The sequence below is a fragment of the Notothenia coriiceps genome, unplaced genomic scaffold (genome assembly GCF_000735185.1).
Source record: "Notothenia coriiceps isolate Sejong01 unplaced genomic scaffold, NC01 NC01_scaffold00026422, whole genome shotgun sequence".
Lineage (NCBI taxonomy): Eukaryota > Metazoa > Chordata > Actinopteri > Perciformes > Nototheniidae > Notothenia > Notothenia coriiceps.
Genome location: NW_011359123.1, coordinates 1016061 through 1031969, shown reverse-complemented (window position 1 = coordinate 1031969; position 15909 = coordinate 1016061). Strand labels below are relative to the sequence as shown.

Sequence of the window (15909 nt, the reverse complement as noted above, 5' to 3'; positions counted from 1 at the left end):
TCTCCACCTAAGAGTGGCAAAAATGCAAAGCTGGAAACTGCTGTCACAGATTTCCTTAAGGACTGGTTGAAGGATCTGCCCACTGTTGATTCGCACTACTGCAGAAGCACAGCGACCTACAAAGACAATAAGTTCCTTCACCCAGGCACAACCGTCTCCCAACTACATCGGGAATATCAACAGGCAGCTGCAACTGCTGAAGTTGATGCTCTGCCAATCAAGGAGAGGAAGTTTCAGGACCTTCAGTCCATGAAACACGTCATGCCCATCGAGTGCCTGTCTATGCTGCCCCTGAACGCCTCGTTGGAGATGTTTCTTTTTCCATTTTTTTCTTCCTGAGTATAGTGATGTAATCTTACCCTGGAGCTCACACACACACACACACACACACACTCACTCAAGCCTTATCTTTTCTCTGCCGCAATACTCCCCGGAGTTTCGCCAGCACACTCAGCCGCAGCTGTGTGGATCTCCACTCAAAGTTCGCCACACACTCACGTGTGTGTGCTCAGGCTGAGTTCGGGCTGAGTTGCACCGTGTCTCGCTGTCTCGCAGACCCCACGCAGCAACCATGAAACGACACCAGTAATCCACCTCACACTGTCGGCTCCTCGAGTCTCAAAGGGCGGAGCAGCGAGCCCTGCAACGTCTCGCCAACACGGCACCCAGACCCCACGTAGCATTCTCATCTGTTTCTCATTTCTGGTTGCTAACAAACGCCATTGTAACACATAATCACACATCAGAGCAGAGTGGGCTCATAGGGAGGGGGGGCAGGAGCTCCAACAAGGCGTGTAGGACAGAGAGTGAATACACATACTATACAGAGATGCTGTGTGAGAAAACCAATGTGAGTTTGGAACATTGAACAATGTAAATCTCTCTAGTGGACCTCAACAATGGAATTATGATCAGTAGAAATGGCCATGACATGGGACCTTTAAATGGAAAAGGGTTAGCTGCAATTCAAAACACAGCAAAGAAGAGCTTGAGGGAGTAGTAAGGAGAGGCACATGCCTCCTCAACGTTTGATTTACTTGCCTTTTGTTTTATTTAGCTAAGAGTGATTTAAGTTGTACCTTTTGAGTTTGCTATATTGAATTAAATGACCAACCCAAACTGCCCTCTGANNNNTCTCTGTATGCTCTTCTAGCATTTTAAACTGTTAGTGGCTGACCCAGCCCCATGGTCTGTCACAGTAATGCAGAAAAGAGAAGTGCACTGTTTTGCCTAACTCACTTACTCCAGAAGTAATGAGGCCTAAGTCAGGTTTCAAATTGCCTAAGTCACAACAACATGTTCGTAAATTGGCCTAAGTCATCTAATCCTCTTATTTTACACAATTGACAGACAGTGTTATTTGTATGTCAATAGTCATATATTGTCATAACCTTTTTTTGTGAAATAATTAATATATATCATATATTCTATATTTGGTTCAGTTTTTTGAAAAACTTTCAAATATGACTTAGGCCATTAGTTTAAGAAGGTGACGACATTCAACATGTTCACCTGCAGCTTTCCTGTCAGCGGTATAAGTTGAAAGAGGTCCCTGCTCAATACACTACAGTGCATTATCTAACTTTTTTTTTACATCCATCACAATGAACATTTTTATTTTATATATATTTATTTTATATAATAATGTTTTTAATAGTGAGTTGAAATGCTGTGCAGACTTATAACCTGCAATTCAAAAAAATACATGACTTTAAATGAGAAAGACCCATCATTTTGATGGACCACCTGCTCTAACTTCAGCTATGTGCAAGTCTCTACACATTAAATTGATTTGTTTGAATATAAATATATTGATGGTCTGATTCCTAAAAGCTATTGAAATATTGCATAACTTGTAGTATAGTTGGAACATGCGGTATAACTGTCTAATAAGGCACATTTTACAAGATTTGTGATAGTAATAATGGAAGTGATAACCTCCAAAACACAGCGCCTAGGAACGGATTTGGTTACCAAATAGTTAGAATCCTTGCTTTACCTTGACACCTGCATGTCATTTGAAAGCAAAAAGCCTCTCAATACCTACAAATGTAGCTTTTAAAGACCCCTGTGGTTAATTTGATCCTTATGGATAACAACAACAACAAAAAACTGAATTCTGTTACTAAATTCAGGATTGTTACTTTTTCTTAGGTGGAGTTAGCTCTTGAGTTTGGGCGGATAGTGATCTACACTACCAGTTTCCGTGTGGTGAGGACAACCTTTGAGCGCTGCGAGCTGGTCCGGAAGATCTTCCAGAACCACAGGGTGAGGTTTGTGGAGAAGAACATCGCCCTGGACTTCGAGTACGGGAAGGAACTGGAAGAGCGGTGCAGACGTGTGGGAGAGCCTCCTTCATTACCAGTTGTGTTCATCGACGGACACTACCTTGGGGTCAGGTCTTATTCTCAGTCCTTTTGTAAAGATATCTGACGTCAATATCTTTCACATCCACACAGTGAGTTGATTAAATATGAAATTGTGCTTCTCAGGGTGCTGAAAAAATACTAGGCATGAACGAATCAGGAGAGCTTCAGGATCTTCTGACAAAAATTGAGGTTGGTTATTACAGTGTTTGCATTGTAATAAATGACATTATGAATAATTAATTGTATTTAAAATAGATTATATTCTTGTGAATCGAGTTGAGTCACAGAGGGATTTGACTCACACTGCTTGATTCATTATTTGTGTCATGTATAGCACGTCATTAAAACATAAGGTAATTATAGTCATAATAAATGATGCTTTGTGTTTGCCAATAGTTACTGAAATGAACACAATGCAAACGGCAGCAGTCACTTCCCTATCACTAGCTGTGCTGTAAATAAAACATGAACAAACAGCAATGTAAAAGATGCATGCCCATCAATAAATGACCATCAATAATGGAGGGTGTGTTATTGATTTAGTCTCAACACATTTGCTCAAACACAACACATCGCTCGGTGGTACAAAACGATGTGTAAACTATTTCTGCGTCTCCCTCAGCTGGAGCAACTTCTGTCTCACAAACACTGGCCTTCTCTCAGGCCTTGTTTCTAATTTGGACCCAATGAAAGTCTTCATAAGTGAATACGAAGCAGTGTTATGACATTTCAGTCATGCATCTCAGTCACTGCAGGCAATTTAAAAAACGAGCTGGGAAAGGTCATGCATGAACTAATCAGTCCAGAACTGCCCTGCAACATGGCTTTATTTTGTGCCAGTATCTGTTATACTCCTGGGGTGATAACAACATCTTAGCATTTTGAAAATGAAGTTGTGTTTAAAAGAGTAGCTACACCTTTTGGGTAAATACACCATCCTGTTGAGAATTAGAGGAGAAGGTTAATATGGCTCATACGAAGCTCATTTTGAAGCAGAATTGTCTGTATTTGTTAAAAAGATGTAACTGGCAGCAGCAACAACAACAACAACAACAACAACAACAACAACAACTGTGCAGCCATTTACAGACGGTTTTTGACACTGCTGTTCTTCTTTTCACCATTTTGGAGATATCTTCTACTCAGAATTACTGAGGATGACAGGAACAGTTATTCTGAATTGGTCACTCCTAGTTATGGTCTAAATAAAGATAAGGTTATTACAGGACATGTACAAGACTATTTCTTGGTTCGGGGTAGTGACTTTCTGGAGTGCGTGCGCTGCAAGAGATAGTCTGGCACATTACATCCAGTTAAACCACAACTTGTCATTTAAACATATAACATATAACTTCTTTATGCATTAGCTTTAGAGATTTTATCTGATTTGTTTAACTCTGCATAGAGCCAGACCAGCTGTTTCCTAATTTCTATTCTTTGTGAGTATTATAAATAGAGTATTTTAGAGTATCCCTTTAAAGGTTTGAAATTGTTATTTGTACTAAATGTATTCTATGTTTTTCTAGAGAGTTCAGCAGCCCCAGACGTGCCAGACCTGCGGGGGCTTCGCCTTCATCCCGTGCCCAATGTGCCATGGCAGTAAGATGTCCGTGTTTCGCAACTGCTTCACGGATTCCTTCAAAGCCCTCAAGTGCACTTCCTGCAACGAGAACGGCCTGCAGCCCTGCGAGAGCTGCAGCCACTGAGGATGTTAAGTGCCTGAACCAAAATCCTGACCCCTCTCTCTGGGAATTTCACTGGACTGTAAAACACAGGCAGTGAAATGAAACACATCAGGACCCTTCCTCCATGGCCATTGATTGTAAAGAAAAAATTATTTGTAATAAAATCTGTGAAATCATGGATCTGGTGTGGCACATTTCTAAAATTCACATCAAGCTATTTTTTTGAATTGTCTTCCTTGTCCTTGAAATGTGCCCTTAGGAGTCTGTATGTCTGTCCACCAAGGAGCCATGAACTAGTTTCACCTTCGGTAAGCTTCTTATTGAATTAGTGAGGAGGCTCCTTCTTTAACAATGCTCACATTACTGATCCCACATCAGACAGAGCTGAGGATAGAGGAGACACAGTACAGAGAGGGAAAGTAAAAAGGCTCAACTTGCAGCCAGTAGAGGGCATGAAACTGAACCCTTACTCAAAGTGGAGCACCAACCGTTGTTCAATCTGTAAATTAAACTTAAAAAAATCTAATATAATCATTGGTGTATCAAATAAATAGGAAACTAGTCGTTTATAGCAAGATATACACAGTGGAATTCAAATAAATCAAGAGAATCCAACATATTTCAGTCTTTTTAATTGTACATTATATATTTCATTAGAGCTCAGTCGATTAGACATTCAGATAACAATGTAGATCAGCAAATACTTACTGATAATTGATAAGTTGTTTATTGTAATATTTAAGCAGAAATGCCTGGACAGCCTTTAAAGAATTAGGATTTGCTGATTTCCTTTGTCTGTTTTTGAAGTCTCTTCTAGGCAACTGAACTGAATATCTCCATCTGTTGGTTGTGCAAAAACAAGACCTTTGAAAATGTCAAAAATCTGGCTTCATGAATTTGTAATACACCAAACAATGCATCAATCAATTAATCAGTTTCGGTCCTATAGTCTAAAAAAAATATGCCCCGAGAGTCTAAAGTCTTTGTTTGTTTCAGCAAACAGAATATTTGTTTCATAGATGGTGAGAAAAGAACCAAGCAATTGTGGGAAGACCTTCATTGACAGCAGTGTTTTGAAATACATTTCGAATTTCCAAAATCAAAAAAGGAAAAGGGGGATGCTTAGCTTTGTCTCCAATGCAATGGTAAAACTAGAGGCAAAAACGTTTTAATCCAGGAGCAGCACAATGCAATGTGACTGATTGGTTCAATAATGAATTGGCTGCAAAGGGATTTCGGTTTGCATTGAATAATTCAACCCAAGGAGAACTCAATGTGCTTCAGTTTTCTCCAACCGTAAACAAAGCAATGCATTTCATTTTTACACGACATTAGCATGAAAATTGTAAAACAAGTGACTCTTTGGTCAAAATTTCTCACATGCAATCCTCGCCGTTTAGTGTTTTTAACGGATGATGTCATTTGGTGGCTGCCATCCAAAGGGTCAGAGAAACGCAGCTCAGCTCTCTATGCTGTCATAGCCCTGTACAATGCTGCTTGAACATGATTAGACAAGGCAGCACTGTAAAGAGGCTAAAAGCGTAGAGCAGTGTGGTGAAAACGATGATCATCCGCCGCAATGAAGACCTTTCCCCCTGCCATCTCACACTGGTCGCTCTGGATGCTCCTGCACCTGTGAATGAAACAGCAACAAAACCGATTATTCAAGTAAAAAAATAAAAAAAGGAAACAGAAACGGTGCGTAAAAAAAGCGTGATGATGTTTTTTTCTCAATGGGAGATGGACACTGCTGCACAACATCTCGTTTCTTTAATTCAATTCCGCACCGAAGAGTAATGGGGTTTGGGATTTTGTAACCGCAGGCTTGTGGTGATGGAGGGGAGGTTGCATGCACATATGAGACCCCAACTGTGCGGGTTTACTGCGCCCCCTTCTGTGGGCTGCTGGAGACGAACACAACAGGGAGGAAAAAAACAAAAACAGGATGCATCGAGGATTATTATAAAAACAGCTACATTTTCTTAAAATTACCAACAATATAAAGCAATGACTAACAGTGACAATGTGATGCGCAGAAGGATTGAGGATGTGCTTGGTGATCTCCAGGCGTATGTTTCCTTTATATTAATGAGCCTAATCAGCCTGCTTTTTTATTTAAATCAACGTGCACAAGCGATGCTTTCTTTATCTGAGGTGGGGAGACATGAGAGGAAACGAGATGGGCACTGGCATAACTGACTTGGGAATGGTATGACGAGACATGATACTGATATGCGCGCAACACCCAACATGTTAAGACAACATTCAATGGTCTAAAAACCTGCATTGGTGTTTGTCCGCATTGTCTCCTCTCTCCGGGATCGGTGAAAAAAATAATTCAGTCGAGTAGTCTATAGCGTGGGTCCAGCCGCGATGCTGTGCGTAATGTTTTGAACGGTCGGTCAATGCGCAGACTGGTTGGAAATGACTGTTTTTATTGACGTCAGCGTACAGGCTAGAGCCCCCCCTCTCTCTCCTCCCTACAACTGCAGCATCTAATGGACTTGGGTTTACATTCCAGTCAACCATCTGAGCTTTAAACAGGAAATATAATCCAATCAAAAAAGCAAAATACAACACAATGTACCTTTTTGCTGGTCCAGAAGATTCTCAATGCATCCAAAGAGCATTTATTGGGGATCAAATCTGGGTATGGTCTCCTACAAGACCTCCAACATCTTGATGTTGTGTCCTAAATCTCACACTACACACACATGAAGCAGTAAATGAAATATGACCACTTGACACAAAAGGAAAGCAAAATAATTTAATAAATTATTACAAATGTATTCCAACTCCTTCAGCAACATGTTACAACCGACGGGAAAATATTATTACACTATTAACACCTTCAAAAATATATATCCACCCTCCCAGCAGAGCTCTCCAGGCCCGACCTCCTGAAAGAAAGTAACATGTTGAAGCAGGAAGGCGACCGGCTGAAGTAAATGCAGAATGAAAAGCCAAAAGCAAAGTCACTGTATGTTGCACACACTATATTCAGCAGTAACACCAAGGAGGAGATAGTTCACTTGATCGTTTAATACAAACTGTACCGGGGTGTCATTATGAATAATTAAAAACATGTTTGAGACGGGGCTGGTCCAATCATTTTTCAATATGGATATCTTATTTACACTTGTGCATCCCTCCATCACTTCATCTTTGGATCAGCACTAACAGCCACCTGGCGATCAGCTGCTGACCTCATGAGAACATCAACGCTAAAGAGCTGGCAGAGAGAGTAATGAAGTGAAAGAGATGCCACTGCCTGTAATTTCATTTCTAGGCTTGGAACTATGATCACACATTCAATTTGACCTTATATAAAGATCAAGATGTCCAATAAATGTATTATTAATGTATTTGTTAGTTAGATTCTCAAATTGTCTTCATAGTATCGCAGGAATATATTGAGTTGAAGTTTTTTATATTTGTTTGCTTAAGCTAATGCTGAATAAGTACTACTGTATTTAATCTTAACTCACTCTAGCTTATAATCAAATAAAAAGTCTTAATCATGCCTTTTTATTTGTATTTTCCTCACTGTAATAGCATAGATGAAATCTATTCATCGCAAACTCTCTTCATTGGAGAACCAGCAGCAGCATTGTGCTGTTTTCAGTTCTGTCCTTTTTTCACATTAAAAGAAAAAAAAACATCTAATATTGTCTAGCAGTTAAATAAATCGTTTGAATATGTATCTCTCAGGTTTCCTCTTGTTCTAATGAAGGAAACATCACTAAGCGCTAGGAAAAGCGCTTTATAAACGTCATGTATCGTTATCATTACTGGTTCAAGCATCACAATATAATGAAGTTCAAGTCTAGTAAATCATACTGGTCCTGTTCCTTGATTTTTCTCTATATTTTTTTTTTTTGAGTGTGTTTTCAACCAAATCCAAACACATTCACACAGGAATGTGAGTTAAATCAAACCACCAGAAGACTAATCTGTCAGAGATGGACGTGAACTACAACAGAGATTTACATTTCTCTTTAAATTCAAGGAGAACAATAACAGTTCTTAGTCCTCAGCCAGAAACACTCACACTCGAATGTGAAGGTGCATCTCTGGCAGGATGAATTCTCGGCTAATCGAAGTTCAAGCATCACAAAGAAAGCAAAAAAATGCCCCAATCACTGTCCTCGGGTATGGTTATGGTTATGGTCTGTTCTACAGTAAGACTTGATGAGTTGTGCAGTCACGGAGGTTTGTTCTTGGTGGTCAGGATTGGAGGCAGATAGCGGGACCCTCCTTCACCCTCTGCTCTTCTTGTTACAGCATGATGTTCCTCAGCAGACACCCAACAGGTATTATAGAATCTCCAAATCTACATGACGAACCTCCGGGTTACGTTGCTGCAGAGGAACAAAAACAGGTTACATAAACATGTGTTTGCTGTGCAGATACATTTCAATGATGAGTAAAAGGAATACCATGCTGAAATGCTAAAAATAGGACTTTTTTTTGACAACATTGTTATCATTTCAGTACCTTGAGTTCTTTCTCCAAGCGGTCCACCTCGGCTCCCAGAGTGTCGATGATGTTCTCCCCGTGTTTCAGCATGAAGCTCTCCAGCTCCTCGGGGGTCTTCACCAGCTGAATTTCCTGCAGACAGAAACAAAATCGAGAAAAATGTAAGCTTTAAAGATGAATAATTAAACCTGGCAAATTATTTCATGAGTCAAGTTCAGGTTTGACAAGATTCCTTTTCCAAAAAAATAAAATGTTCTGTTAGAACTGCTTCAACCAGACCGAAGAGGGTCATTTAGGATTTCCCCATTCAGTTTGTGGGCACACACTTGTTCAAAGTCACCGTCTGAGCTGCATTGTGAGGGCTGTTTTGGGAAAACACTCGAAGGAGGTAAATACAAATAGGGGTGCAACAACTAATCGACTTAATCGATTACCAAATTAGTTGCCAACTAATTCAGTCGTCGATTCGTTGGTGACGTCATCACGTGTGTTTTACGCGCCGTTAAGCTCCAACGTTATTGGTCTTTTTATCGGTACTGGAGACATTTAAAAAATATATGACATGTATTATTAGTACAAAAACATTATATCGCAGTCTTAGTGTCGCCAACTTGTTTCTAACATGCAAAAAGACAATCAAATACATCTATGATGTGTTTTCGATCAGACGAGATCTCTCTCCCCATCTGTGTGCGACGGGGCAGGTGTTATGTATGCTAGCAGCAACACACGGAGTTAACTACATTATACAAACATGGGTTAATCATTAGAGGAAACTGAGTTACTCTTTATTTTGTTAAAGTTTCAGCTATTCTGTTTACAGTTCTGTCATCACATTATTTAATAAGATTTCTTAAAACATTGTTGTTTCTTTTGATGTGAAATATTATTTATTTAATTTAAATAAAAAGCAATGTTCATTTTGTTCAAAATGTGTTAATTTAATAATATATGTATTTTTGAATCAAGTATTCATCTTTATTGTCTTCATTGTTAGTTTCCACATGCCTAAAACAACCTCAAGCTAAATCTAAAAGTTGATGGCTAAATCAGAGCGTTTATGAAATTGTGCAAGGCATGTAGTAACAGTCAGAATAGCCGATTAATCGTTTCATTAATCGATAGATTAATCGATTACCAAATTAGTCGTTTGTTGCAGCCCTACATACAAATGTCGGTAGGAAAGCAAAAACATTTTGTTCACTCTGTAGCGACTAATTTTATGTTGGCATCAAAGACGTGTTTATTGCCTACGATTAATAGTACGCAATAAAAAGTAATAAAAAGGTAGAAGTCAACCTTGGAAGTTAAAAAAGTTAAAGAAAGGAAAGCTGTTTTATACAACATATGTATTTCAAAGGAAGGAGGTATACAAATATAAATAATAAACTTACATTGAGGATCAGGTCAATGTCTTGTTTTTCCAGATAAGAACGTGTCACCACTCGACCATCAAAGTCAACTTCAGCCTTGAAGCGGACTTTGCTCAGCCCCAGATCAGTGGCCTTCACATCGTGGATCGCCCTGTTCGTAAGAAAATAATCATTTAGGAATCATTCAGGTGATGTGGGTAGGTCAACTATCATTCTTTAACATGGTCAAACTGTCACTGAATACTTTTAGTGGATTAGAAAATCCTCTCCTACAGACTTAAGACCACACTGTTTCATTTCTCAAAGTGAAGACTGTGCATGCTGGGACAGGGGTATTAACCAGAATCCCTTTTCCCTGCTCAGCTGGCCCTAAAGACGGTTGCATGTGAACACCAGTAAATCTATTTTAAGCCCGACTGTGTCCATGGACATCAGCGTGAGCCCCGCAGAGTGCCGGTCCACTCACTGACCTCACTGCAGGGTCGTTCTCCAGGAACTCTGTGAGCTTCTGCACGCGGTCGGGCTGGATGGAGCGGCCCAGCAGAGCCTCTGTGTTCGTGTAGATGAGGAAGGCTGAGACCCCGCCAAGCAGGGTTCCCACCCCCAGAGACCCCAAGCTGTCGTAGTAAGGGTTACCTGCAGAGGACAGGGGAAAGGATACAGATAGTAAAGAGTGAAATAAATCTGGATCATTAGGCGCATTCACACCAAGTACTTTTCCCACAAAGGTTCATGAGAAGTCTTTAGTTCTGATGAACTAATAAGTACAGATCGCGTTCAAACCGGAATAAGTCCCTGGGGGTGGATTAGGCAAATGAAGCTACTGACGTCACTTCTTCTTCTGCTTTGGGTTTACTGGCAGGCCGCAAACAACTTCATGCGTATACTGCCACCCGAAGTCCCCGTCCGGAAGTCCCCAGAGTTGGGGACTGGCTTCAGTAGAAGCTGCTGGGACTCCTAGCAGCTTCTACTGAAGCTTTCCGAGTAAATCGCCAGAACGCCGATACCTCCTCATCTCCACTGCTCCCATGTTTTCTTTTGTGTTGCCATAAGTTAGTCTCTCTGCGTTTGTGCGCTGGGCTAATGCTAATGCTAATAATGCTAATGCCAGGATAATAAAATGGCGGCTTCACAAAACTTTTTGGGAGTTTTACGGGGCGTGGTTTGCAATCCGCCCAGCCAATCAGACACAGGAACCTTTTTCCCCCACGAGCACCTTTTTCTGCTCTCTAGCAGGGGGGGGTAAAAAAGGTTCTGATGAACTAATTTTAGTTCCGGCTCTTTTTGGTGTAAACGCGAACATTTCGGAACTATATCGGAACTCCACATTGGCAGGAGAGACCAAAGTAAGGAAACATGAGAGAAATAAACCCAAAGTAATAGTAGTATAAAAAGAAGCAATAAAATAACAACTCATTACATTGCGTGACTTAGGATAATATCTTTACAATCAAAGTCTTTGTGTCTGTACCCGTGAGGGAGGTGAGCCCCATGCAGCTGGCGGCCATGATGACTCCTAACACAGCAGCAGCGTCCTCCAGCAGCACCACGTTAGTGCTGGGGTCTCGGCTCTGCATGACTGCACACACAAAGAAAACACGGTAAACATCAACCATATCCTGAACAGCCAGATATGTACATTTAGAGACTGGCATTGATTGAAATGATATGTTAAAAGTAGGTTTCTTTGTTTTGTTTGTTGCATTATGGCCGATATGATTCGAGTCAGATTGTTCATTCAGGAACTCTGCCTGAATGACTCTGTCTCTGGGAAGTGACAACAAAAGACCTTGTTGACACCTGGGACCTTCTTTTTCTCCCTCGGTGTGTTTGTTTCATTCTTCTATCTGTGTGAGTGGAGTGCTTCACTTCTGCTTTTGTTTGTTTGTGTAGCCTGTTCTCATAATGGTGGAGAGGAAGTCTTGTGTCTCACTTCCCCTTCTCCCTGAGGGTTTCTGTCCTTTTTCCTCTGTAAACATTATGAGGAACGTGTTTCCGTATTTGAAGCAGTGTTTTCCAGACATCGATTCATTTGTGATGAATGAAATGATCCGGCTCACCAATAAGAGCCGGAATTCCCATCACTAATACGAGAGACAAGAGATAGTATCTATAAAGGGACAGCTCAATTCAAAATTCAAGTCACGTGACACAACGTGACGTCACACCTCCCGCTCTCGGGGTGGACGCCCTCTCAGCCCTGGTCTGGCGGGAACACTGGTTAAGGAGCCTTTGGCTTTTCTTGCCGGGGGGTGGGGTGGGGGGTGTGCGGTGCCCCCACAAATAGAATCAAATTCTGTGGGAAACACTGTGAAGCATGGGTGTAAGCAGCGTTTAGTCTTGTATGCTGTTCATATCGTAAAGCCTGTTAAAGGGTTGATGTGATATTGGGCTATATAGTTTGAATCGACTTGATTTGACGATTTGCCTCAACCTCACATCTGACCGGATCAAATCAAAACCTTGAGTTTCATTTGAACACTTTTGTGTCATATGCTTTCAGTTGGAAATCATCCTCTCTTACGGAAATGCTGTCTGATCAATAATGTGAAAATGGAATCCAATGCAACAATTACTAACATCAATATTTCAGTATGACATACCATATTCATGAAAAGATACTCCATGTATCCGGGCACTCCTTTTTATCTCATTGATGGCGACTAGTAACGTGGCTGGAAGGAGAAAATACAAAGAGATGTTTCGGTACAAAATGCAGTGTTTTTGATGTCAAATTGTCATCAAAGACGTAGAAGGTTATTAACATACCTCCTTCAGACACCAGAGAGCCGGCCAAAATACAGTAGGCCTGTAACACAGAAATGCAACGTCTTGGGTCATTATCATCTTTTATTAATCGTCCTTACAGACTGAGTCAAAACAACAGACACTCACCCATAACAAAGACTCCATGGGCTGTGGGTGCAGCAGGCCCATGATGCCATGGTACCAGGACAGGCCCGCTCCCATCATAAAGATGCCCACCCCGCTGATCAGGGAGGCAATGTAGCGCATGTTGGAGAAGCCATACCTGGAAAATACGAAGGGTCAACAAAAAGCAAGACTGGTTCTTCAATAACATTTAGTCCAATACTATTTTGACAAGGTGACACACCAACTACGTTCTGCAAAAATGCTGTTGGCAAAGGATTTCTTCTGCACACTTCTAATCTGTAGACTTAGACCTATATTTTTACTCTTTGGTGACAGTTTTTCTTGGGAACGGCTTTTCTTTACAGTATAGTAAGGTGTGCTGCTTACGGGTGCCCGGCATCAGGGTTGCGGACCGACTGGCTGATCCCCAGGGCGAGCAGAGCCTGGTTGCAGGTGTCGGCCAGAGAGTGGATGGCCTCTGAGAACATGCTGGCTGATCCAGTGTAGACCCAAGCCAGGAGCTTGAAGATGAAGTTCAACCCATTGCTGCAGAGAGAGACAAAGAGTAGATGAAGCACACAGAGGGCAATGAAACGTTTATCATCTGGCACAGCACTAGTTCTGATCAAAGGTGTCTACAGATGTATTGGCTAGCTTAGACATCCGTTACTAAACTATTTCAGTTTACATTTTTATGTTTGGATGCTCCTGAATGACAGCCTGTACACACAAACTGGACCTCTGCTCGACGCAGCACTTAACTCACTGAGTCCCGTGCTTCCTTGTGCATAAGTGAAGGAAACGTGCTGCTGTTCATGTGACTGCACATGTCCTCTAACACAATCATCCTAATTCAATAGGCCGAGGTATCTCATGTGAGACAAGGTCCCGTGCAGGTCCTGACACAAGATTTCACTTTCTTCTAAATCTTTATAGAGTTTGACAAACTGTACAGTAGAGGATATTTATGTGCATTAGAGATATAACGTGAACGTAGGGCTGTGCGATTACGGCCAAAATCATAATCACGATTATTTTGGTCAATAATTGATATCACGATTATGAAAAACGATTATCCATTTACTTTGAAAACATTCATTTATTGAAAAAAAAAATGTGAACAGTATGTTTATAACAGTTAATTACCCTGAACCTTAAGTATAATTCAACTGAAAAACCAATAAAAACAATAATTACATTTTTTTTTAAAAATAATAAATCCTTTTATTTCGATTACGTTGTTTTCGTAATCGTTGCAAGCCAAAATCGAGTTTAAAATACTATTAATTGCACAGCCCTAAGTGAACGTATGTTTTTTCCACATGTAGTCAACCATTTTGTGCAGTTTCCCAAAAGTGACCATCTGATAGTCAGTTCCTCTCTAATCCAATATCCGCACTTTGTGTATAAAGTGACCTAGTTAGTGAGAAACAAGGGCGAGTATTTAGACTTACATGCAAATAGCCACCATGACCACCTTTCCTGGTCCTTCGAGGAAAGTGGCCCTCGGGCCCGATCGAGGCTTTATCGAACAAAGCAAAAGCAAAGAGACATAGCAACCATCATTAATATAAGGCAAGGCAAGTGTACTTATACAGCACCTCTCAGCACACGGCAACACAAAGTGCTTTACAAAATAAAAGACATTTAAGAATAAATACAGTGGAAGCACATTATAAAATGGCATTTAAAAAGCAAAGATAATAAAATAGGTATAAACAGGGATAAAAGCCATACTGCAGTTTGAATTTGAACAAATCATCCAAATGCAGCGTCAAAAAGATATGTTTTTAATTTAAAAGTATTAACAGTTGCAGCTGACCTGCAGGATTCAGGGAGTTTGTTCCAGATGGCGTAACAACTAAATGCAGCTTCTACATGTTTAGCTTAGTTTATATACACATATTGGGAAAATCCAGCTCTGCCAAATTCTATATTGATATATAGGTGCACTGACCTTGGTTACAGATACAAAGGTCACACAAATACAACACCACTAATATCCACATCACGTTTTATATGTAAAAGAGACCGTGAGAAGTGATCATATTATCAAAAGAAATGGCAGGAAAAAAAGCGCTCACCTTGGTGTTACCCCAAAAGTCTTTGTATTCCTTCAACAGCTGCTGATTCCGAAAAATATCTGCTTATCAGTGAAGAAGAGAAACAGATAAACCAATATGTCCAACAGTTCATGGAATAAAATATTAATAACAGTATTGAAACAATCAGGTTATACAAATATTAAGCACATAACACACTGAATAACTGAAGTGTGATTATTATTTCACTTGAGTTTTGATTTGGAGCCAGATATTACATTTGGTAATTTGTAAAAACGTTGGCTATTATATTAAGTTACATTTATAGTTAACTATTTAGCCCTTGTTTGTATTCTTTTTGCTAAGATAAGCTAACCTGCTGTATAGAAAATTAAAGTGGTTTCGCTCTTCTCATCAAACATTTTGCCAGAAAGAAAAGGTTGAACTTTTGCTTACATCATTAATACACTTTCAAAAAAACATGATGCCAGGAAAGACCAAACACTTACTCTCTTGGTACTCTCTCTCCACTTCTTTCCTGACATTTTTCTCTCGGGCTAGAGCTTCATGGCTTCCCCACACCTCCAGAGCTCTAACAGTCACAGAGAGAAATAAACACATCAACAAAAGTTATAGAGAAAATTGGTGGACTGTATAAGTTATCTGGTGTTTATATTCTTTATATTTCAGAAGTGCATAGAACTAACTTGGCCTCCACGTCGGAGCGCAGAAACACAGTGAACGCCTCGGTGTCGTCGTGGGGGCTGCGTCTCCTGATCTTCCGGAGCTGTTCCAGATCACTGTCAACATAAAAACGGGGAGGAGGGGGAGAAAAAGATTTAGAAAGACCCGAGTTAAATGATGCTAAGCAGTTTTAAATGAGCTAACCACAACAGCATGCTTACTTCTTAAAGGTCCCGTGTCATGGCCATTACTAACATAAATGTATATTGTGCAATTTTCCAAACTCAAATTGGTTTTCTCAAACAGCATCTCTGTATAGTATGTGTATTCACTCTCTGTCCTAAACGGATTGTTGGAGCTCCTGCCCCCCCTCCCTATGGGCCCAGTGTGCTCTGATTGGTCG

General features: G+C 40.5%; 2 protein-coding genes across 2 annotated transcripts in view; one reads left to right on the top strand and one right to left on the bottom strand.

Moving 5' to 3' along the window:
- The window catches only part of grxcr1a (glutaredoxin and cysteine rich domain containing 1 a), a 6597-nt gene extending 2362 nt beyond the window's left edge, over positions 1-4235 (top strand). The window contains exons 2-4 of the mRNA XM_010784588.1: positions 2155-2394; positions 2493-2558; positions 3896-4235. Of these exons, the coding sequence (XP_010782890.1) occupies positions 2155-2394; positions 2493-2558; positions 3896-4075 (486 nt within the window). The 3' untranslated portion in view covers positions 4076-4235. The remainder of the gene's footprint in view (positions 1-2154; positions 2395-2492; positions 2559-3895) is intronic.
- A 3192-nt stretch (positions 4236-7427) lies between these two features.
- Positions 7428-15909, bottom strand: part of slc30a9 (solute carrier family 30 member 9) — a 13824-nt gene continuing 5342 nt past the window's right edge. The window contains exons 6-18 of the mRNA XM_010784563.1: positions 15530-15622; positions 15332-15414; positions 14865-14926; positions 14235-14302; positions 13168-13326; positions 12802-12937; positions 12676-12715; positions 12510-12581; positions 11378-11485; positions 10377-10542; positions 9928-10057; positions 8552-8665; positions 7428-8415 (exon numbers count right to left, since the gene is read on the bottom strand). Of these exons, the coding sequence (XP_010782865.1) occupies positions 8371-8415; positions 8552-8665; positions 9928-10057; positions 10377-10542; positions 11378-11485; positions 12510-12581; positions 12676-12715; positions 12802-12937; positions 13168-13326; positions 14235-14302; positions 14865-14926; positions 15332-15414; positions 15530-15622 (1276 nt within the window). The 3' untranslated portion in view covers positions 7428-8370. The remainder of the gene's footprint in view (positions 8416-8551; positions 8666-9927; positions 10058-10376; positions 10543-11377; positions 11486-12509; positions 12582-12675; positions 12716-12801; positions 12938-13167; positions 13327-14234; positions 14303-14864; positions 14927-15331; positions 15415-15529; positions 15623-15909) is intronic.